Consider the following 24,823-nt stretch of genomic DNA (forward strand, 5'->3'; position numbering starts at 1 on the left):
ATGCAAACATTTTTCTGCAAATGATTAAATAAAAACACCACCTGCATATGCACCTTACAGCAGTTGATAGAGTAGCTGTGCAGGTATTTTTTTATGACTACCTTCCCCTTATTACCTGTCAATGTTATAAATCAGTGCAGGTAGCCCCCCCCCCCCCCCCCCGAAACACAATAGGGAAATACTGATAATAATACCATCACAAAGTAAGATGGCCATGTTCTATTCAAACTTCTATGGTTATGCAGATGCAACATACCAGGTTTGCATATCCAGGCTGATTTGTATTTGATCCACAAACACCAGAATGGTCCCATTTCCGATAAGTGTTGTCGGTCCTTGGGGAGCTAGGGGTGTCACACTGGTCAGATGCAGGGCCACCATGATTCACGTCGTATCCAACAGCCACCACTTTAAGTGAAGCTAGGTGCACATTTGCACCTGAGTGTAGAGAGAATAGCCATGTTAAGTGCCTTAATTTCCTAAGGGTACAACATCATGTCCAGGACAAGAGATAAACTGAAGATCTACATGTATGGCAGTGCCATGGTCACATAGTCAAACACCAAGATGACCAAAACCAACCATGCCCTTCGTCTTCCCAACACCTGCCCACATGCCAGATTGAGATGTGCACCTAAAGGTATTTTACTTTTAGGAACATGTCCAGGCCTTTACCTGTACCTAAACAGGTTTGAATAATTATCTGTAACACATTCAGTTATAAATGTAGCCAACTGTCTTTATAGTGAAAAATTGTCATCTTTATATGAGGATATCTGAACCTCAAAAAAAATTTTCTTGATTTTCAACTGCAGGATTGTTGTCTTTGATTTGGAATTCACTTATCTTTAGTCTCAATGTGGTGTTCAAAAGTACTAAAAAAAAAAAATTAAGGTACAGGTACAGCAGCGATGCTAGTGTTACCAAAATGAAAGCAGAACTGCAATGGACGTCTATTGAAGTTGAAAACAGAAGGAAAATGCCCAGACTTTGCATGATGTACAAAATGACCAATAAACTGGGGGACGCACCGACTGATAAGTATCTAACACCAGCTCAAAAACAAAACTAGAAACAGTCATGCCTTCAAGAACCAGAGTTACCAACCGAGGATTGATGTGTTAAAAATTTGCAATTTCCCAGAACTTTAATCGTAGAGTGTAGTGGAATATGTTATCACCAAGCATGTTAGGAGTGACGGGTCGTTCAGTGTAATATAAACAGCTGCTGCCGCGCTGTGTTCCTGCAAAGCTGATGTGTTACGCAGAAGGGCAGTTATATAGATACAGATACAGGTATACAGATGTTTAGGTCCGGACCTGTTCCTAAACACTTCTTCATTATACTTATCTGACATGTGCCTGACACACACACACACACACACACACACACACACACTGTGTGACACACACACACACACACACACACACACACACACACACACACACACACACTGAGGACCTACAGACTGTTCAAGTTTCACTTAATATGTTACATCATCATCATTCACTGTGTTCTGCATATACTGTCTTGGGTTTAGGTTCATACGCATTATATGTTATGTATATTGATGAAGAACATAATATACAACAAAGCATTGAAGATACAAAGCTGCAAAAATACCATAACATCATGTCAGTCCATGACACACAAGAGGAACACAGATATCAAAATGAAGGTGCCTTATCCAGTTCCAAACTGTGGTCGTAGTGTGGAGTAGAGTAGAGTAGAGTAGAGTAACGTTAGAGTTCTTCGGTTTAGGCATGAGCAAGGAGCTTTTATTATTTTATCAAAGCTCCTTGGTATGAGTCTCACTCCTGTTGAAACCGCTAAGAGCAAAAAAGAAAGTAACATTATGTGCAAATGTCCCCTACCTGGTCCATAGGGCAAATAGCTAAGAGCAACACAGATATTTACCTGTCTTGTACCTTCACTGTTTCCTGGTCCTAGACCTGTATAAAACGCCTGAGACACATCATGGGTGCATGTAACGTTAATACATTCGATCTCTATGACGCCTTGACTGTAACAATATTGTAACTTACCTTGATGATACCTTGATGATGTCTAGGTAACGTTATACTTAGTATACGTGATGTGGTATCCCCAGTTCAGAGTAAAGCCGGTTTATACAGAGACATGTGCAAAGTTATATCTCAAAAAATACCAAAATCGTTATGTCGTAAAGCGTTAACAGTTATGTCTGTAACATCTTTTGAAATCTGTTCCGTCAAACCGCGAAGAGAAAAACGACCCGGAAGTGAAATTCTGGGCCTCTATTGCGGTATATATCAGATGACGCGAAAACCCAATTGAGAGCCGCAGTAGTACGGGCTTAGTAACAGATCCTCACAGATCCTCAAACCCTGAAATGATTTCAAGTTTCGGCACCAGAACTTGCGTTCTCACGAAGAGCTTTAATCCACAAGTGATCTTCAAGATTTCAATCTTGTACGGAAGAAGAGTTTAACTCCAGATACTCAGCAAGAGATCCTCACGAGGTTTTCTAACACGGTCACGTCTTACTATATAAGATGGCTACTCGTGAGGGTCGCCCCCATGTGCAAAATCTTTGCAGGAGGATTGTGCGCACGCAGGTAATATTCAACACTGGAAGCAGGTAAGAACGAAATATACACACATTACTGCATTATTATAAGCTATAGGGGGTAGAGGTTATTTCTCTGGTATGTGGGCTACATGAGGCACAAGAAAAATGTAAGACCAAGGACTGATAAAAGCTCCTTGGTAAGACGAAAAACTCGATCGGAGGTGGGGAGGGGGGCATCTTTACCTTCACGATATTGTTTTTGCTCCGTTTCTTCTCATTTGTCTTCTCCACCAAACAAACAAGCTCGATGGGCTAGATTATGAATGTTTAGTCTAAGACTAAACAGATCGTGTTTAAAAAGGGCTAGTCTACAGTCACTGCACAGCAGCCGACTGATGATGATGAGTCTACCGGACAGGCCCCCGATAAATCGTCCTGAGGTTGGATAAATCTACTAAATCTACTCAAGATGCCGCTGGGGTCGTTTAGGTCATTGGGAGAGTCTATTGTAGAATGGGTGGCGCTTCTATGACAGGCTTTATGGTATGAGCTGTGGGCAATCACAAAAGGCTTGGAGCTAAAATGACCGCGCTGTAGGGTTTGTGAGGCTAGAAAAAAATAACTAAGAATTCTTGTGAATAAATTGTTATTCGATCATCTTCATAACTTCCCGTCACTGTATAGTGAATGTGACTAGTATGAAAGAAACATGTACATTTGTTATGGCAGAAACATAACAAAGAAGAGAAAATAAAACAACACCTAACCGTAAATAGCTTGTTAGGCTAGACCATGTGAAGGTAAACACGCTTTGCTTCTTTGCAATTATCTGTTTTTAATTGGTCTGTTTCTTCCTTTCTAATATTTTTTTATTCCATTAGGTGCGACATGGAAGAGGCGGGTAATGGGTCTCCCACTGCTGTTCCACAGAACTTCAGAGATGGGCATCGGTATCCACCTGGAGTTTTATGCAACAAGGATGCGACCAAGGTCAAAGACCACCCCACAGCGAGCAAAACTGGTTTAGTCAGTCAACCGGAAGCGAACACTGGTGAGAAACCCTACATGTTCGGGGAGTGTGGGTACAGGACAGCTTACAACTCAAATTTATTCCAGCATATGAGAACTCACACTGGTGACAAACCGTACAGGTGTGACCAGTGTGACTATTCTACAGCAAAGAAATGCAACTTGGATCAACATCTAGCCAAACACACTGGTGATAAGCCTTACATGTGTGGGGAGTGTGGGTACAGGACAGCTCAAAAGTCTACCCTATCCCGACATATGAAAACCCATACAGGTGAGAAACCCTACAAGTGTGACCAGTGTGACTATTCTACTGCACGAAAATCCACTTTGGACCGACATCTAGCCAAACACAGTGGTAACAAACCGTACATGTGTGGGGGATGTGAGTACAGGGCAGCTCAGAAGTCTGATTTATCCAAACATATGAGAACTCATACAGGTGAAAAACCCTACAAGTGTGACCAGTGTGACTATTCTACTGCACGAAAATCCACTTTGGACCGACATCTAGCCAAACACAGTGGTAACAAACTGTACATGTGTGGGGAATGTGGGTATAGGGCAGCTCAGAAGTCTGATTTATCCAAACATATGAGAACTCATACAGGTGAAAAACCCTACAAGTGTAACCAGCGTTACTTTTCTGCTGCACAGATGTCCACCTTGAATCAACATCTAGCTATGCATACTGGTGAGAAACCCTACATGTGTGGGGATTGTGGGTACATGACAACTCGAAATCCTGACTTAGTGAAACATATGAGAACACATACCGGTGAAAAACCCTACAAATGTGACCAGTGTGACTATTCTGCTGCACGTAAGTCTACATTGTGCCAACATATAGCCAGTCACACTGGCGATAAGCCCTACATGTGTGGGGAGTGTGGGTACAGGACAGCTTACAAGTCTGACTTATCCCAACATATGAGAACTCATACAGGTGAAAAACCCTACAAGTGTGACCAGTGTGACTATTCTACTGCAAAGAAAGGTAATTTGGATTATCATATAGCCAACCACACTGGTGATAAGCCCTACATGTGTGTGGATTGTGGGTACAGGACAGCTCGGAAGTCTGACTTGTCGCGACACATGAGAACACACACAGGGCAAAAACGCTACAAGTGTGACCAGTGTGACTATTCTGCAACAAAGAAAGGCTATTTGGACCGACATATAAGACAACACAGACACTAATGAAAAACGCTACATGTGTGGGGAGTGTGGGTAGAGGAGAAGTGCGACTATTCTTTAGCAAGGATATCTGCATTCGAAAACCATTAAGAAACACAACAGTGTATGTTTGAGAAATATGATCAGGACATCTGAGACAACTTCTTTATCCAGACTTATATCGTAACAGACATCGTACCAGTGTTGTATATCATCTAGCTGTAGTAAACACTGATTGAAATCTTTGAAGGCGTAGGGGCTGGAAGAAGAAGAACAAAAGTCATGTACTAGTAGCTAACAGGGTTCTCCCCAGATTTTTTTTTAGTATAGTGGAGGGGCTGGCAAAAATAACCCGCACCAACGCGCTGCACTTTCCTGAAAATGGGTTCATTTTGCAATGACAGAGGGTGTCAAATACTACAAGTATAATATACTGTTGTTATTCCTTTGTTGTGAAGTGGCAAAACTACTATTGTTTTGATCATTGCTCATTCACAAGTTTTTGCAGACAATGCTGACTGGAAAAGTGATGCCACTTGGTACAAAAATCTGTGAATTGTCATTAATCTTGGCAAAACTAACAAAAAAAAGGGAAGAAACACACTAAATTTGAAAAATAGTATAGTGGAGCTGGCTGAGAGTATAGTGGAGGGCCTCCCTTATTCCACTCTCTGGGGAGAACCCTGAGCTAAAGTAAATGTAATTGAAGGAAGAACACTACGTGTTCTATTCCAATACATGAGAATAAGTCATCACACAGTTAAGAGCATGTGTATGGCTATATCTTCTAACAAGCTTCCAAGGGTGTAGTCAACTTGAAATCAACCCAGTCGCTTAACAAAATCTGAAAAAAACAACTAATTGAAATATGTCAATATCAAGAGGATATATGCCTTTACCTATGTGCCAAATTTCCACTCATTTGATGAAAAAATGATGCTGTTATAAAATCGATTGCATTACTTTCTTAAGCACCCTTGTATATGCTGTGATGATGTGTTCTATGGTTACTTATGTTCCTTTTCCTATTGAAGTTCTATAAAATAATACAACTATTGTGTAAAAATTAGGGAATTTAATAAAAGCACACTGATTCTATTGTGTCTTGTGTGGACAATGTTGTGCTGGCCCGTTAAACACCGATAAACAACAATACTTGTTTGAGCAATGTGATTTCGGGACATTTTTTTTAAGGTTTTGTAAAATTTTTTTGTGTTCAGTTTGCTGAGAAGGGCGGTTATGCCGACAGACGCTCGAATCAGATTTGAGTCTTCTAGGTAATGTGTCAGACTTAAAGGTCCCATAATGTTTTGATTTGTATAACAATGTCCAGACGGGTTTTGTGTGTGTGTGTGTGTGTGTGTGTGTGTGTGTTAAATAGAACATTTATGCACAAGAAAGGGGCTGAGAGATAATATTTTATTGTGTTAGCTCCCAAAGAAGAGGGGAGGGGCTTAGCACGAGCATTCAACGATTACATCGATAGTCCTTACGTACGTTTGAATAGATTTGTTTGATCTTCTACCTCTCAGCTCAGATTAATATCTTTTCCCAGAAAATTAGTCTGCCACTTGCAGAAAAACAAAATGCCATTCGCACCACCTGATGCCACGTCATCCCTACAAATGAATGCAAATGTGGTCTTACGTCGACAGACTAATCAAGGTATTATTTGCTACGTTGATACATTTTTCACAGATATACATTGCGCGACGGTTGTCTGTGCAGGACGGTCCAAATGCCCGAGCAAGCAGAGACAACCAGGTCGCCTTTCTTGGGCCCTGATAGCGGCCAAACCAGCGGGCTGCCGCCCCAACCCTCTCCTGTCCGTCTGCCAAAAGCCACCTCTGACCCGCCGCAACAAGACCAAGGAGCTTCTTCAAACACGTACGCAGAAGCAGAGAGAGTGTACTACACAATCAAGGATGAAGATCTGCCGCCGTCTTTTCATGGGGTGGGGCGGCAGCAGGAGTTACCCCAGGGGGAGGTGGAAACCAGCGGGCCGCCACCCCACCCCCCTTCTGTCCATCAGGGTGGTTCCCGCGGGCGTGTCCGCCATGGCAACGGGGCTGGCAATTCGCAAGAAGAGCAAGGAACGCCTTCACACACGTACGAAGGCCACGCAACGTACACGTCTGCAGGTAGCCGACATGTTTGTTACTTACCCTTTTCTTTATTTTTTAGTATGAATACATTTTTTTTTAAACAAGCAGAAAGTTTTCAAGAAGAAAGTTTTATGTTAACATTCGTACTGTTCATACCATGTCTCTTATATCTAAAAAATCTAGATAAAAATTAAGATAGCGCGATTTTGCATATAAAGGTAAGCGTTCACACGAGTGCGTATAGCTTACGTGTATTATTTTCGTCTTGGTAAACTTTCATTTCACTGTACAGCCTGGTATCGAACAAAAAAAATTGACCTTGTGGGTCGCAATTTTTATCGTATTCAAAAAATGTAAATACGGAACACATCCCTATTTAGATGTACGTCTCGTGTGGCAACTTCCAAAAGGTCCCAGTTGGGGAAAATGGGCCCTGCCGGTTCAGGGGCTGTTTTTGGCACTTTCGGGCGTGATCCCTGCCTGGCCCGGTGGGGGGACGCATTGCGTCACCCGGGATATTTTGGGCTGTCCGGGTTGAATCTAAGCAACTATCGGGACAAATCTGTAGCTTCTGAGCCCGGCCGGGGCTACAACCCCTTTTAAAAATGTCCAAGAACAACGTGCTTCAATCCTGACCTGATGTCATTTTGTTGAAATCTCATTTAACTTATTTTTATTCCTGTGTTTATGGATCTGTTGAGTCGATATCTGAACGTGGACCTCTTGATAATCTTCACAGACCGCACGTACTCGCGTGAAGCAAGCGGTCGCCGTGCTTTCTGTAGCTTCGTCCGGTCCCACTGCTGCTGCATCGCCGCCGGCATTGCCGTACTCATCGCTGTGGGACTCGCACCTCTGACTTTCATCAATAAAGAGGTAACCCTGTAGGGCTCGTTCTCAATGAACTGGAAAAAATGCTGTCACCTGACTTTACGACAAATCACAGAAAAAAATCACTGGTTTGGAAGATTATTATAGCCACTGGTGGGATAACCCCCCCCCCCCTCCCTCTTAAAAACGGCTGTCGCCTGAGAAGTCAGTTTCCAGAATAATTGTTCGGCAGGTGAAACCAGCTAAGCAGGCCCTCTGACCGATAACGTCAGATCGCTCCCGTCACTGATCTTGATCTTGGAGGCTGTGTGAGGTGGTTTATGCCTGTCGCCAAATTCTGTAACAAACGTTACCAACACGTGTATGGTGGTTGCCACGGTTATATTATCCACGTATATGACTAGAAATTGCCTTTTTTGTGACGCATTACTAGCTTTCTAAAGAAACAAGTCGACTGCCATTTGTATTCCATTGTACTTAACAAAACGTTGTACAGAAATGACTGTAACAAACGTTACCATTGTTCAATGCTTTCTGAGCTTTCTATCTGACCTGGTGTAAAAATGCTGCCCACTTTTTAAAAGTCCCTAGGGACGTCCACTTATATCTATATGGTGTATCCAATAATGTGAATCACTTGGAAGAAAAAGGGTAAAGTTTGCTGTTGTAGCAAACGTTACCGGTAACGTTTGTTACCTGCCCTGTAATACATAACCAATGGGTAAGAAAATAGCATGTTGCCTTTTTTTGCTATAGTCAAAAGATTGATTTTCCTAAACAAATCAGTTAGGTTTTACTGAACAATAAGCCAATTTATTTTTCGAACAAAAAAATTGCCATTTTTTTACATTTTACTAAGAACGAGTGTGTAGATGAACACAGTTTCTCTCGTCGTTTTACTCGAGAGGCTAACAAGACTTGACCTGGCAGAATGTGCTTTTGTTTTTCCTTAACATTTTCTCATGTTTGGTACTCTGACAATCGTTTTTAGGAAATATCCGAACTGGCCACCGCCGTTGACGCCTGGGAACGCCAACTGTCCACCACTGTTGACACTTTGAAGCGCGACCAAGACGACATGTCCGCCACTGTTGACGCCTTAAAGCGCGACCAAGACGACATGCACCAACTGCCCACCACTGTTGACGCCTTGAAGCGCGACCAAGACGACATGTCCGCCAAAGTTGACGCCTTGAAGCGCGACCAAGACGACATGCACCAACTGTCCACCACTGTTAAAGCCTTGAAGAGCGACCAAGACGACATACGCCAACTGCCCACCACTGTTGACGCCTTGAAGCGCGACCAAGACGTCATGTCCGCCACAGTTGACGCCTTGAAGCGCGACCAAGACGACATGCACCAACTGTCCACCACTGTTAACGCCTTGAAGAGCGACCAAGACGACATACGCCAACTGCCCGCCACTGTTGACGCCTTGAAGCGCGACCTAGACGACATGCGCCAACTTGCCACCACTGTTGACGCCTTGAAGCGCGAGCAAGTCGACATGCGCCAACTGTCCACCACTGTTGACACCTTGAAGCGTGACCTTGACAAGGAGCGGAGCCGAACCGCCGGCTTGGAGCAGCGTCTTTACGAGATGAGTAAGGTGCCAGGTAACTTGGGTTTCCATTCTTATATGTAATTTTTTTGATGGTGTAATGACTAATCTCATTGGTATACAAATAGGAAAATTTGCGGCACTGACTATCATGGTTAAGGCTTTGGGTATGTTGGCTTTAATTTGTTTATGTTTACTCTTATGTTAAGCAACATCATTAGATTTAAAACAGTGATTAATTAAGTTGATAATCAGTTATCAAATATAAGATTGTGTGTAGGTACTATCCAATGTACATTCATTAGCGTGATATCAAACCCTTTTTGTAGTCTCCTGTCCTAAAGGTTACGCAGTATTCAGTGAAATATGCTACAAGGCCTTCAACACACGCAAGACCTTCAGCGGAGCGGCCGCGGCCTGTCGTGAAGATGGCGGCACCCTCGCCATGCCCCGAGACGCTGAGACCAACGGCTTCCTGGTCTCCTTATACACGTCCGTGAGCGACCAGGGGAACGTCTGGTTTGGCCTGCACGATCTGCGGGAAGAGGGAAGCTATGAGTGGGAGGATGGTTCTGCACTTGGGACGTACAATTCCTGGGGACCGGGAGAACCAAACAACCATTGGGATAGCGAAGATTGTGTTCACTACTACCCAATTAAATCAGACAAGTGGAACGACGCTGAATGCAACTGTCAGTTTTGCTTCACATGCCAGACTGTTCCAGGTACTTATTGTACCCCCCCCCCACCCCTCTAGTAAACATGGCACTCCCTGAGTAATGCACTAGACATTTTAGATAATTATTGCTCTTGTCACAAACAAATCATTATATGGCTATAAACACATCATTCTGCATCTCGTCTCTGATAATTTTGTACTGTCTGCTAACACCGCTTATCTAGTAAACATGCCACAGCTCAAGTCGGATCAGGCACAGCATCATATTTCTCTTGTTACAATAAACACATCGTTTCATATCTCATTCCTGCTGTTTATTTTTCCAGGACGTCCATAGGCGACAGGCTTTCTGACTATCCGCAGTGAGACGTTAAACTTTGACTTATGGTTAATCATTTAGTTTGATATGTTTTCATTCCATTGGTTACGTTATTTGTTATCCTTACTTATTTATTTTGTTTAATTTATAAAAAATTGTAAAAAGTCAGTAAAGGGAGGCCTTCTTATAAGCAGAAGCTTTTGACCTCCCTTGCACTGTTATGTTTTTTTTTATAATTAATTGTCATGCATTTATTACTTTTTTCAAAGTGCGAAACAAATAAGCAATAAAAAACAAGACTTATAGGCTCCCAAAATAGCACATTGTTGTACAAATGTTTTACATGTTTGTGGAGTAGTAACAAATAATGAATAATAAGAATGAGATTTGATGAAACTGTACTGCCATGTACAATGATAATGTCTACTCAGTTCATATAGAGCTAATGTGTAGTCTGATGTTTAATTTCTTTGAGTAAAGAATGTTCTAGTATGTAATAAAGCTCCTGTTTTTGAGCTACTTCTGAGGCATTTCCCACGACGTTTGTGTCAACGGCAGGGTAGCGACATGGATGGGATTTAAAAGGATCAGTGGAGATAGCTTCATTGTTTTGTCGTAAGCCTGAATTTCTATTGTTGTAGTAAAGAAGGAAAAGACGCAAAGTGTCATCATATCCGGGCCATCTATATCAAGCTTACGGGCGGCACATAAGCATAAGTTTACGTTGGAATTCTCGTGTAAATGTACTGTAGTTTTCGCCCCAGAAACTTGTTTTTTTATCGCACAGTGTGTGACATGAAATGTAGTTTCCGTAACTGCCATGTAATAATCACACGGTTAAGCAAAATTATGGAAGTTGAATAAAAGTACAAATTTCACTCTATTGACTCTTATCTGGTTGGTTTACAATATTGAAACACAGTATTAGCCCTGGTTCTGCCGTTGAAGTAGATTAATGTGTCCCCTTCACTCACAACAGGGTGGACCATGGCTCTTTTTGATAACTTTGCTGCACTCATACTAATAATATTAGCGGGTTCGACTATTTGCTGACGATTGCTTGATTTATCGAACCATCAGCAAGCCTTCTGACGCTCAAGGTCTGCAGTCTGACCTCGATGCGTTAACAGAATGGCAAAATCATTGGCTTATGTCGTTCAACCCCTCTAAATGCCACATCCTCCACATCACCCGTAAGAAGCACCCCGGTACTCCCTCTGTGGAGAAGCCCTCACCGGTGTTAAGTCCCACCCCTAACTTGGATTACAACTGTCCGACGATCTGCGGTGGGACATCCATATCAACCATGCCACTAGCAAAGCTGGTAAGGTCCTAGGAGTCATTCGGCGCAACTTGACCCACTGTCCATCTAGGGCCAAGGCCACTTGTTACAAAGCGCTGGTACGGCCTCACTTGGAATATAGTGCCATCATCTGGGACCCGTACACCAACAAAGGGATACAGGCGGTGGAGGCCGTCCAGCGCAGGGCTGCCAGAGCGACCCTTAATGACTACCGGCAGACTAGCAGCGTGACACAAATGCTCACAGACCTGCAGTGGCGCCCTCTCTCCGAAAAGAGGAGGAACGCCCGCCTCACCTTCTTCTACAAACTAGTCAATAATAACATTAACATAGACACTAGTAACATACTTAAACCAGCCCAAGGGCGCACCCGGGGAAGCCACAATCACAAACTTTCCAACCTATCTTTGCCCGTTCTGACACATACAAAAACTCTTTTTTCGCACGCACCATTTCTGAGTGGAACGCTCTGCCTGGCACGGTTGTAAGTGCTCCCAACGTTGAGTGCTTCCGTGCCTAACCCGGGAGCCTCAGCCCCCCCCCCCCCTAACCGTATGTTGCCCCTCGCGGGGTCATCTGGGGGTATTTGGATTGGATTCGATTGAAATCGAGTAGAGTAATTCATTTCACTAAAAAGACAGACTAAATGCGGCCCTCGTACAGAATTAGCAAGCTCAGTGTTTTCATCTAAAGAGAAACATTGAAAACGGGATCCGGACACATATAGAGCATCACTGAACAATACAAGGCCTGCAATGTCCTAAATATGATTTCATTAACAACTCATTATTTTCGAGCCATTTGAACACAGCATAAGAAGGAAGGAAGAAAAAAAAAAAACAACAGAAAAATCAGCGACACCCCAGTGGGGTTTTTCGAGGGTAACGAAGACGAAGAAAAGCGGCATTAAAAGGCCAGCTACTCTGAAGTGTAGGCGGAACACGCCACACTCTGAAGGTGTATAAGCAGGCATTGAATTGACCTTTCACCCCTTGCCGCTCCAGACAAACGCTTGCAGGAGGATTGTGCGGAGGTAATAATCGTCACTGGAAGAAGGTAAGAACGAGATATACCTACAACATGACTGCATTATTATAATCTATAGGGGGTAGAGGTAATTTCTATGGCATGTTAGGCAGAAATGTCAGACTTTTCCGGGTGACGAAAATAGTGGGGAAGGGGGTACTTTACCTTCACGGAAACAAAGGAAAACATATTGTTTTATTTCTTCCAACAAATAATGAACTGACCAGACAGCTATCACCATGGTTACTGGAGGTGTAGCAGACAGCCTGTGGTGGTGTTCAGTAGCAAGTATCAGGACAGAGTTGGGGCGCTAGATTATGATTCTTTTTGTCTAAGACGAAACGGATCTTGTTTCTGAGTAGTCTACCCGATAGGTGACCGACAATACATTACTACTCAAGATGCCATAAGGGTCATTTAGGTCATTGGAAGAGTCTACTGTATTACGGAAGGCGCTTTCATGGCGGGTGATTTGCTATGAGCTGTAGGCAATCACAGAAGTCTTGGAGCTAAAATGACCGAGCTGTAACTGCTGTGACGAAAAAAGAAATCACTTCATATCGTATCATTCTTACCACCTCATCTCACCTTATGGTGAATATGACTAGTAATTTAAGTAAAATCTAGTATATTGAAAAAAATTATAATGGAACAATATATATTTTGTAGCTGCAAAACATAACAATCAGAAAAAAACCCTAACCGTAAATAGCTTGATAGGCCAGACCATGGAAACACCTTATATATTTGCTTGCAATCATCTAGTTTGGTCTATTTCTTTTTTTTCTAATGATTTTCTATTGCATTATTTTCTATTTCATATATTAATAGGTTCGACCTTGGTTCAAAATGGCAGAGGCAGGTGATGGGTCTCTTACGGCTGTTCCACAGAACGTCTGTAATTGGTCTCCTACTGGAGTTTTAGGTGACCAGGATACAAGTACAACCAAAGACCAACCAACAGCAAGCAAAACCAGTTTGATCAGTCAACCGAAAGCAAACACCAGTGAGAAACTGTACATGTGTGGGGAGTGTGGGTACAGGGCAGCATGGGAGTCTCACTTATCCCAACATATGAGAACTCACACCGGTGAAAAACCATTCAAGTGTGACCAATGTGATTATTCTACTACCCAGAAGTCCAACTTGAACCAACATCTAGCCATGCACACTGGTGATAAGCCCTACATGTGTGGGGAGTGTGGGTACAGGACATCATGGAAATCTGCCTTATCCCAACACGTGAGAAGACACACAGGGGAAAAACCGTTCAAGTGTGATCAGTGTGACTATTCTACTGCACAAAAATACAGTTTGGACCTACATCTAATCAAACATACCGGTGAAAAACCCTACATATGTTGGGAGTGTGGATACAGGACACCTCAGAAGTGTAACTTATCCCAACACATGAGAACACACAGAGGGGTAAACCATTCAAGTGTGATCAGTGTGACTATTCTGCAGCACATAAGTCCATCTTAATCCGACATCTAGCCATGCACACAGGTAACAAGCCCTACAAGTGTGGAGAGTGTGGGTACAGGACTGCTCAGAAATATGCATTATCCCAACACATGAGAACTCATACAGGTGACAAACCCTACAAGTGTGACCACTGTGACTATTCTGCTGCAGTAAAATCCACTTTGGATCGACATCTAGCCATACACACAGGTGATAAGCCCTACATGTGTGGGGAGTGTGGGTACCGGACAGCTCAGAAATATGCCTTATCCCAACACATGAGAACTCATACAGGTGACAAACCCTACAAGTGTGACCAGTGTGACTATTCTGCTGCAGTAAAATGCAGTTTGGACCTACATCTAGCCAAACACACTGGTGACAAGCCCCACATGTGTGGGGAGTGTGGGTACAGGACAACAAAGAAGTCTCATTTAGCCGACCATATGAGAACGCATACAGGAGAAAAACCCTACAAGTGTGACCAGTGTGACTATTCTGCTGCACATAAGTCCACCTTGAACCAACATTTAGCCAGACACACTGGTGAAAAACCCTACATGTGTGGGGAGTGTGGGTACAGAACAACTCGGAAGTCTCAGTTATCCTGACATATGAGAACTCACACGGAAAAAACTATATGAATGTGACCAGTGTGCCTATTCCGAAGAACAGAAATGCTATTTGGATTATCGTTTTGCCAAATACACTGTTGATAAACACTACATGTGTGGGAAGTGTGGGTGAAGGACAGCTTGGAAATCTATTATATCACTGAGTTTCACTCAAAAAGTCAGACCAGTGGCAAACCCTACAGTTGTGACTAGTTTGACTACTCAGCACTGAAATCGACTTTGAACAACCATTGTAAAACCCACCTGTGAAAAATTCTACATGTATAAGGAATGTGATTTCCGAAACCTCCTTTATTTGACCTGATAGCGCACCTGTATTGTTTACCAGTGCTGCATGAATCACACTGATGAGGAACTCTGGATGCTGAGTAAGATGCGGAGACCATCTCTGCAACAGACGCTTTAAATAGACGCTTTCAACCATGTTTTTACCCTACATGGTTCAGTAACTAAACATTGCAGAATTCACCAGTACTCACTTCGATGTCAACCGCCTGTCTTCTGTTACAAAAATGTTAGTTGATTTCCATGTTAGGGTATCTAAGTCATCGCTTAACAACAACGCTTTATTGCCCGATATATCATCTTTACAAGAGAGGCTTTGAAGTAAGTGCACTAACATAATCGGCAAACTGTAATAGATACTATTAATTGTAGAACTGAAAAAAATGTACAAGTGGGAATTTCTAACGATAAGTAGCAAAGTTTCATTACGACCAGTTTTGAAAACAAAAATGTAATATTTTGCAATAATGTTTTCATGTAACTAGAGCGTGATTCGGGAATCCAAAAGTTGCGTACGAGGCTGTTGTCTACCTGTAAAGTAGGTAACTTTTATTATGAAAAAAATTGTAGTAGTATTGTAGAATAATGCTTTTATGTAAACTGGAGCGTAATTCAGGCATCCCATGGGCAACTACCTTTCAATATTGTAATGTTGTACGGAATAAAACAATCATGTATGAAGAACACTGCACGTTCCCATATTTGAGAATACTTCACAGTTACGAGCGTGCATATGCTGTGGTGATGCGATCAGTAATCATTCTAGGTATGCCCATAGAACATAGGGGTTTTAACCTTAAATCACATTCAACCGCAAAAAAAGAAAGAAAGAGAAAGTGTCAAGGGGATTCAGTACATCACATTGATTAAACCAGCACTGGCTACCATCTAATGTGCAAAACTCAGAATAAAAATAGGGCACATTTCCAATAGTGTAGGCGGAATTTACTACATAATATAGGGTAAGGAGGCATCATATGACCTTTCACCCTAAGTACCCCACAGTACTCCACAGTACCAGTCACCTTTCACCCCTTGCTGCTCCAGACAGACGCTTGCCGGAGGATTGTGCGGAGGTAATAATCAACACTGGAAGCAGGTAAGAACGAGATATGCATACAACAGGACTGCATAACATTGTTATGAACTGAAGGGGGTAGAGGTCATTTCTATGGTATGTGGGGTACATAAGGCAGAAATGTAAGACTTTTTGGGGTTGCGAAAATGGGGTGGGGAGGGGGGCATCTTTACCTTCACGGTAAAAAGGAATTATTTTGCTTCTCCAAACAGGCAACGTATTAAACTACACCAGACAACTGTCACCATGGTTACTAGAGGTGTCGCGTACATTAGGGCGAAATGAAAGAATTCTCTGCTGTGAGTAAAATGGAGTGAGGCATGGGGAACGTTATGGGGGAGGGGGGCATTTTTGCTTCGTTTTTTTTTTTACTGCTTCCAAGTAAAGTAAGTCAATGACCTGCACCAGATATGTGTTGTACCATATATGTGTAGTGATATAGGATGTTGGATTTATTAGTATTCGATATAATATGTATTCTCTGTTATATTTTATCTGACACTTACCTCCCTCATGACCTCAATGAAAAGTAGCCTGCAGGCCGATTTGAGCTTCTAATGAATAAGTAAAGGTTCAAACAAAAAGACGGCTGTCACTATGATAACCGGAGGTGTAGCAGACACCATGTGGTGTTCAGTTACATAAGTTATGTATCGAGTGGCTGAACTGGTTGGTTCATTATGAAAGTGTTTGTGTAGAAATAAACATAGCGGTGCTTTGTAAGGTTAGACCATGTGAATATTAAAACATCATGTATTTGCTTGGAAATGCTATCTATCTACTGTAATAAAGTTTAAGACTATTCCACTCATCTTTTCAACTTATCCAATGCATATACCCCCAGATGACCCCACGAGGGCAAAGTAGGGGGGGGGGGTGAGGCTCTCGGGTTAGGGCGGGCAGGCCGCCTGCCTGGCACGGAAGCACTCAACGTTGGGAGCACTTACAACCGTGCCAGGCAGGGCATTCCACTCGGGAATGGTGCGTGCGAAAAATGAGTTTTTATATGTGTCGGAACGGGCGAAGACGGGTTGGTATTTGTGATCGTGGCTTCCCCGGGTGCGCCGGTTGCTAGTGTCTATGTTAATGTTATTATTGACTACTTTGTAGAAAAAGGTGAGGCGGGCGTTCCTCATGTAACTTCAAGCCTTCCATTTTGTTTTTGTTAGACATGGCGGAGGCAGGTGTTGGGTCTCCTACTGCTGTTTCCCAGAACATCTGTGATGGGTCTCCTTCTGGAGTTTTGGGTGACTGGGATACAAGCAAAGGCACAGAGCAGCACACAGTGATCAAAATCAGTCAACCGGAAGCAAACACTGGTGAGGAACCCTACATGTGTGGGAAGTGTGTATTTAGGACAGCTTACAAGTCTGCCTTATCCCAACATATGAAAACTCATACTGGTGATAAGCCCTACATGTGTGGGGAGTGTGGGTACAAGACGGCTCGGAAATCTACCTTATCCCGACATATGAGAATTCACACAGGGGAAAAAACTTACAAGTGTGACCAATGTGACTATTCTGCTGCATGGAAATGTAGTTTAAACCAACATCTAGCCAAACACACTGGTGACAAGCCCTACATGTGTGGGGAATGTGGGTACAGGACAGTTCAAAAGTCTCATTTATCCGATCATATGAGAACTCATACCGGTGAAAAACCCTACAAGTGTGACCAGTGTGACTATTCTGCTGCACATAAGTCCACCTTAAATCAACATTTAGCCACGCACACAGGTGAAAAACCCTACAAGTGTGACCAGTGTGACTATTCTGCAGCAAAGAATTCCAATTTGCACAAGCATCTAGCCAAACACACTGGTGATAAGCCCTACATGTGTGGTGAGTGTGGGTACAGGACAACTCAGAAATCTACCTTATCCCGACATATGAGAACACACACAGGCGAAAAACCCTACAAGTGTGACCAGTGTGACTATTCTGCTGTACAGATGTACACCTTGAAGCAACATATAGCCAAACACACTGGTGATAAGCCCTACATGTGTGAGGAATGTGGATACAGGACAGCTCAGAAGTCTGACTTATTCCAACACATGAAAACTCATACCGGTGACAAACCCTACAAGTGTGACCAGTGTGATTATTCTGCTTCACGAAAATACAGTTTGGACCGACATCTAGCCAAACACACCGGTGATAAGCCCTACATGTGTGGTGAGTGTGGGTACAGGACAGCTCACAAGTCTGGCTTAGTAAAACATATGAGAACTCATACCGGTGAAAAACCAGGCAAAGTGTAGTACTTTGGTAAATGTTTTATAATTCTTAACAACTTCATTCTTAACGAGTGTATTTTCGAACGTTTGCCTAAAATATAAAGGTATTCAGTAGTATGCGATTCCTGTATAGCATGTTGCGATGTATTTATGTATATGATGCTGCGATGTATGTAAAGCAGTTGCGATGTAAATATGTTTTGTGAGGTCGCACTACTATCATATACTTCATAACGCCCAAATCATCTGTAGAAGATGTGCCGGATGCACTTTGTCCGTATCATTTAGAGGAACTTCTGTTGTTGTAATGTATCTTAACACGGCTTTACTTGGAATCTTTCATATTTAACGGGAGGTGCCCCAACACGGTACGCTTTTTCTTGCGCTCAAACTCATGGCGCTCCATCGCTAGTTGCCTGAGAGTGGTCAAATTTTGATGACTGAATTTTTTACACATAGATTTGAACAACATACTTGAATAAGAAATGCATTCATGTGGTTCATGAACCTTTCGCGCTACGTGTTACAAGCGGCAAACACTGTGAGACAGTTTCGTGTATGTAACCTTCCAATTTTGTGCTACGCTGGACAGTGTGCCTAACTTGGTACGCTTTTTTACATTTTGCTCTCTTCAGAAGTAAGTGGTAAATTTAAGTACACAGAAAAAAATTAACAGTATGATATTTTAGCTTTCTTTTGACAGTAAAATCGTGACTATATGTACTTCTTGTCTCACATGAGGAAGGCTGTACCTAGAACAATCCAGCTGATGTTTTTACGGGCAATGGGCTGAATGCACTGATTGTGAATGCCCGACTAAAAAAACCATTACGAAAAAACGACACCGTCAACATCAACAAAACTCTGTCTGATTATATGAAAATATCATCTACATCTCTCTATCAAGTCTTATTTTCATAGACAGCACGAATCATTTGTTACAGTCAAATAAATCTTTGGAGCGTTCTCTAGTCTGCCACCCTCACGACCACACTCCCTTGGGGGTATAATGGTGGTAATGTTTATGTCGCTTCCTTTTGGTTGCTTTTCTACTCAACAAACATTTGAAGACCCATATTCATAGTGTTTTATGGAGCTTTATTTATGTGTATCATGGCAGTTGTGTGACTGCTTGGAAGAGTTCGTATAGTTAGCGACACGAGCCGCCAATACACAGAGGCCGGTGACCGCAGTGATTCAGCACTGTCAACATTACTGTTAGAATTCTGTTTAAAAAAAATGAAGTAAATATGTTAAAGTATACTTGGAATGCAAATAAAAGCTGTGTGCATGGACCTGGTTTATTTACCTTTGTAATCAGCATAGTCAGTGGCAACAAACACGGTGTACTTATGGATAATAAGATCAGCAAAAAATCCGTACCGTCTTACGACGGGAACCATCTTAGGGCGGCCCCCGTTATATTCAGTCAGAAATACACAACAAGATTATTGTTCCATTTGGGTTCCCCACTGACCTTTGTCCTGTAATTACTATTACACTACTAACGTACGTGGTGGGAAGGAGGACACTGAACCCTCGAGTCATGCAATGCATGACGGTCTAGCATCAGTTGTCAACAAATGAAAACATTTGTGTGCGTTGTAGGAAATGTACAGAAACATGATATTTTCTCCGTTTAAACTGGCACATGGGTAGTGTTTAGTAAGGAAAATTGCTATGGAGAGATATCAGCCCGAAATATTCACTTTGAAGGGGTATTGGATATTGCTTTTTTGGCAAGTTGTCGGCGCCGAACGGACCAGAAGCAGATGAAAGTGTCAAAATTGCCATATTACGTATGTCGCCCGTCTAACAACGATAGGTTCTTTACTGCGCTGTATATCAACGATACTAAAAGCATTTAATCGTGATTTATTTTATACATCACTTGTGTAGAAGATGTGCCGTGAGGCACTTTGTCCAAACGTTTATGTCCATACCATGTACTATGATGTAGAAGTAGAAAAACTTCTGTTGCATTGAATCTTTCATATCTATATTCAGTCAGAAATACCAAGGAGGTTAACACACAACAATATTATTGTTCCATTTGGGTTCCCCACCGACCTTTGTCCTCTAATTAGTAATTACTATTACACTACTAACGTACGTGGTGGGAAGGAGGACAGTGAACCCTCGACGGTCTAGCATCAGTTGTCAGCATAAGAATATATTCGCGTGTGTTGTGAGGATATGTACAGAGACATTATATTTTCTCCGTTTAAACGGCACATGGGTAGTGTTTACTAAGAAAATTGCTATGGAGAGATATCAGCCTGAAATATTCAATTTGAAGGGGTATTGAATATCGCTTTTTTGGCAAGTTGTCGGCGCCGAACGGACCGTCAGAAGCCCACGAAAGTGCGTGCCCGCCGATCTGCTGTATTATTTCTGGGTGTGAACAGAAACGAAGTGTAGTCTACTACTGTAGTCTACTACACCCTCCGAGGCTGTAGTACTACAGTTTAGCGGAGGTTCTACGAAATTTCAAAGCGGGGTGTAAACAGAAACTGTAGTGGACTACTGCTGACTGTCGTCAACCGCCTCACCATTCCTTAACCGTCGTTGCCGTCGTGCAAAATCGTTCTGAAGAACTCTGTTTTGATGTCAGTGCGATGCAAAAAGGTACTAGTATTGCATTCCATATGCAGACTGCACGATTCAAAAGAAGCGACACTCTACGGCTGGCTGAAGTACTACAACAGGGGCAATTTAGCACTTGATTCGTTGATCTAGGCGATTTGAGTGCCCCAATGTGTCGCTGATAAACAAAAAGGCCATAACACGACATGAAAAGCTATATTTTAGGTGCAAAAGGCACGAGTTAGCGCATACAAGTCTTAGATCGACAGAATGTCATACTGGGATCCATGATCTCCAATCGGGTAATACCCCTGTCACATTATCCACGATCTTCGGGCGTATCGATGGAAAGTCGGCCATATTTAAGATCGACAGAGGGCTGCGCGTATTTTCCACCTGAAAACCGTCCCTGTCACATATAAGCCATACTTTGTACCTTGTACAACCGTAGTGCAATAAAGTTATTATCATAAGCGGGGCTCGGGCGATTGCCGCAGAATCGTCGCCCGATCGATTTTCGCCAAATGTGACAGGGGTATAATCGGGACACTGATAGGATAACGATGCTGAGCCGGATCAGTTTGACATTCGGATGAAGGTCAAAAGTATACATGTATATATTCCCCCATATTATTAGATACATTTGTTGAAAGCAAAAAGTGTTCATCTGCAATATGAGACGTTGTTCTGTTGAATGTTCTCTCTTGTTGTGCAGCATCTATGAAATCATTTTGTTCTGAAACTGTGAGAAAATATTATGTACAAGGATATTGTCAAATGGTAAGTCTTATTGTTAATTATATGCCAATGTGTTTGAAAACTCTTGTATCTTATGGGAGAAGAAGTAGCTTTTTTATCTACTTGTACGTGTGTGCATGTGCTCATAAGTTTTTGTTTGTGCATGTGTGTGTGTTCGTCAGGTAATAAAAGGTTAATCTTCCCAACATGAATAGGAAACATCAGCAACGATTTCGTTATTTCCACTCAACTTTAATAGTCTGTAGCAAGGGGAAAACTGACGATTATTCAAATTTTTCCGCATTAAAACATGGGCGGCTGTAAATTACTGTTGCTCTGTCGAAATTATACAATACATCTCGTCTATATTGTTTATTTACGACGTATCTATTTACGATTTCATGTGAAAGATCACAACATATATATAGGGCTAGACGATCTTCCAGCCATGGTTCTAAATTAGTTGAGGTCAGTAAGCTCCTTCCTTGAAAATATTATTTGATCTGTGTTTAACAAGGCCTCAATAAAACTATATAATGGCCAGACCCTACCGGTCTAAATCCGATAACGTAAACTATGGACTTCAGTATGCTTCTAGCACCCGCAGTTCTAGCACCCATGCAGTTCACATCAGTGGTGACTTTGTAACAGTGGGGTGCAAGCACCGTAAACCGACCACGCAAAATGGCTGTCAGCCTTTTAGCGCAGTGGTAGAGCGTATTGGTTAATGATCTGGCAGCTCCGGTTTCGTACGAGTCGGGTTTCGTACGAGTTCGAATCCTAGGAGTCAGGATGTTGTTTCTGTTTCTGAGAGAGAGAGAGAGAGAGAGAGAAAGAGAGAGAGAGAGAGAGAGAGAGAGAGAGAGAGAGAATGAGAGCAGCTTTCTGTTACTGGCTTCCCAAAGATTGTTTTAATCTGTGAATCTAAATAAACAAATATTTTATATGAGGGATGTAGAATTACTTCTCAAGGTCTTTCGTCTTGTATTCAAAATTTTAGTATCATGTATAACACGATGTCGACGTCGTTAAGTTGGATCCGGTTTTCTTTGAATGCAATAATGATATTGCCCCCAAGTAATCCCATTGATGGAATTTTATTTGCTACTTTGATTGTTTTTTTGATAGTTTTATTGTTATTTCTTTCACAACGTGTTTCGTTCCCATCGTAGATTATTAAAATGACTTTTAGGATTCAACCCTTGTAACCATGCCCATACGTCCCAACTTTAAACGACAGTTTTTGTATCATATTTACTAAAGTCTGGATTTTAGAGTCGTCAACCTATGATATAACAAACAGTCACTATTCATGAAGACATTCTGCTGACGTCAAAGCCTCCCTTCGTTATTTCGTAAACAGAAGATGAAAGCTCCCCAAACATGCCGCAGATTTTCTTACCGGCGCAGTAACACCTGGTAATCAGGAGTTAATCCTTACAGCATGAATAGGAAACATCAGAAACCGTTTTGGTATTTTTACCCAAGCTTTATTAGTCTGTAGCAAGGCGAAACTGATGATTATTCAAGAGATTATTCAACAGATTTAACAACGCGGCAACATGCGGATATTATAATACTGATGTTATGTTTGTTGAAACTCTATCTGTCTGTACATATTTGCTTGTTTGTCTATTGCAAAAATTGGTACAGAAATATGTGAGGTTAAGAAGTAAACCTTCGTGTCTTTTGTTTTACATTGATGGGTGATAAGGAATTTTTGCATTAAAATCATATGTTTGTATATGTTTTATTTGAATTAGTACAGCAATGTTTTCCCTGATAGTTTGCGATTTTATTAACAGGGTTTTATTTCCTATCATAATTGTCCTTTTGATGCTGCATACTATTAGGTGGTTCTTACTCATTACATTATCAAATTACTAAAATCACTAGATTTGTAATTTTACGTGTTAAGGGGGAGGGCTACTGTAAGCATACCTACTCAACACACCTCCAAACATACACGCACGTCACAAATCCAAGCATAATCACACATCCAAACATACCTCTTACAAGTACAGGATACTGAGAAATTATTGTAATTACCTCTGCATATGTTTCTACATGTAAGTGAGAAAAATTACAAGGGAAATGCGTATACTACGATCATTCATTTATGTGTTCAACTAAAGCAGTGTCTTTGAAATATAATAATATGTTTGTATACAATGCTAGTTAACCTTTATTTGCGGGGTAACCTTTATCCGTTGTATTTAACACCAGGGTATTTCGGGATATGAAGTCGATGGAATGTGGTCTCAAACTGCATTATATTGAAGAAAAAAAAAGCAATTTAAAACCAGCGTCCATCAATGTGATATCCCTAAATATCCTGTTTTTAGGTACAACGGGTATAGGTTATCCCGCGAATAAAGGTGAACTAACGTTATATCTGTATGTGTTTTCAATTGCTCATGCATTACATATGTATCTTATATGAGCAGCTATGCTTTTCCATTATTTCACTAAATGGTATTACCCTTTTAGGATTATGTGTTATCAAAATATAGTTTGATTTTTGGATTAACCTTTATAGGAAAATTGATATTGGAATCATAGTACTGATACATATCTCTCATCACACCTCTAAACCTACCACACACACACACGATCTCCACAGAAAAGTCAGAAACTGATGGTTACAACGTTTAGAACATTTATTATGACTCTCCAACCTTAACATTTCTTGGTTATTTACTTACAACATGCGTGGTGGTGCCAATACTAGTATCAGTCTTTCAGCTGTCAGTTTACAATTCCAAAACTAGCTTCTACATACATACACAAAAGAATACATTGTAAGATATAATATACATTTATGATGATTTACATGCAATCAGGTTAGACCTACCACTCATCATATCACACTATTATTCAATGTCTTCATTTCATTCAATCCATTTTAACTGGTAGTCCCAAAAGCTCATGATCATGTATATATCAACATCAAATCATTGAAGTCTACATTTACATGTCAACATAGCAAACTATCAATCGTATTTGGTTTAACATCTCAGTAATGTTTGCACCTCCAAGACTAGCTTCTACAAGAAAATACAATATAAAATGTATTCATAATCATCAAAAAATATGGCATCATTGAAGTCTAAATTCACATGACAGTAGTGCACAATATCAGACTTGCAACAATATCCACATTTCCAACACTAATGTCTACAAGAAAATACATTGTAAAAGAAACC

At 41.6% G+C, this 24,823-nt stretch overlaps 3 protein-coding genes across 3 annotated transcripts; all 3 read left to right on the plus strand.

Annotated features, from left to right (window-relative positions):
* Window positions 1-2,534: 2,534 nt before the first annotated feature.
* Window positions 2,535-7,752, plus strand: LOC118425119 (zinc finger protein 271-like). Its single transcript, XM_035833937.1, has 4 exons — window positions 2,535-2,620; window positions 3,433-3,602; window positions 4,191-4,301; window positions 7,604-7,752. Exons 1-4 carry the CDS (start codon window positions 2,535-2,537, stop codon window positions 7,750-7,752), a joined length of 516 nt encoding a protein of 171 aa, XP_035689830.1.
* Window positions 7,753-9,191: 1,439 nt separating this feature from the next.
* On the plus strand, window positions 9,192-10,275 carry LOC118425120 (perlucin-like protein). The gene is made up of 3 exons (XM_035833938.1): window positions 9,192-9,314; window positions 9,589-9,984; window positions 10,265-10,275. Exons 1-3 carry the CDS (start codon window positions 9,206-9,208, stop codon window positions 10,273-10,275), a joined length of 516 nt encoding a protein of 171 aa, XP_035689831.1. The 5' UTR covers window positions 9,192-9,205.
* A 2,282-nt stretch (window positions 10,276-12,557) lies between these two features.
* Window positions 12,558-14,829, plus strand: LOC118424864 (zinc finger protein 665-like). Its single transcript, XM_035833670.1, has 2 exons — window positions 12,558-12,616; window positions 13,418-14,829. Exon 2 carries the CDS (start codon window positions 14,086-14,088, stop codon window positions 14,662-14,664), a length of 579 nt encoding a protein of 192 aa, XP_035689563.1. The 5' UTR covers window positions 12,558-12,616; window positions 13,418-14,085; the 3' UTR covers window positions 14,665-14,829.
* The last annotated feature ends 9,994 nt before the right edge of the window (window positions 14,830-24,823 follow it).

The sequence above is a fragment of the Branchiostoma floridae genome, chromosome 10 (genome assembly GCF_000003815.2).
Source record: "Branchiostoma floridae strain S238N-H82 chromosome 10, Bfl_VNyyK, whole genome shotgun sequence".
In the NCBI taxonomy this organism is placed as follows: Eukaryota; Metazoa; Chordata; class Leptocardii; order Amphioxiformes; family Branchiostomatidae; genus Branchiostoma; species Branchiostoma floridae.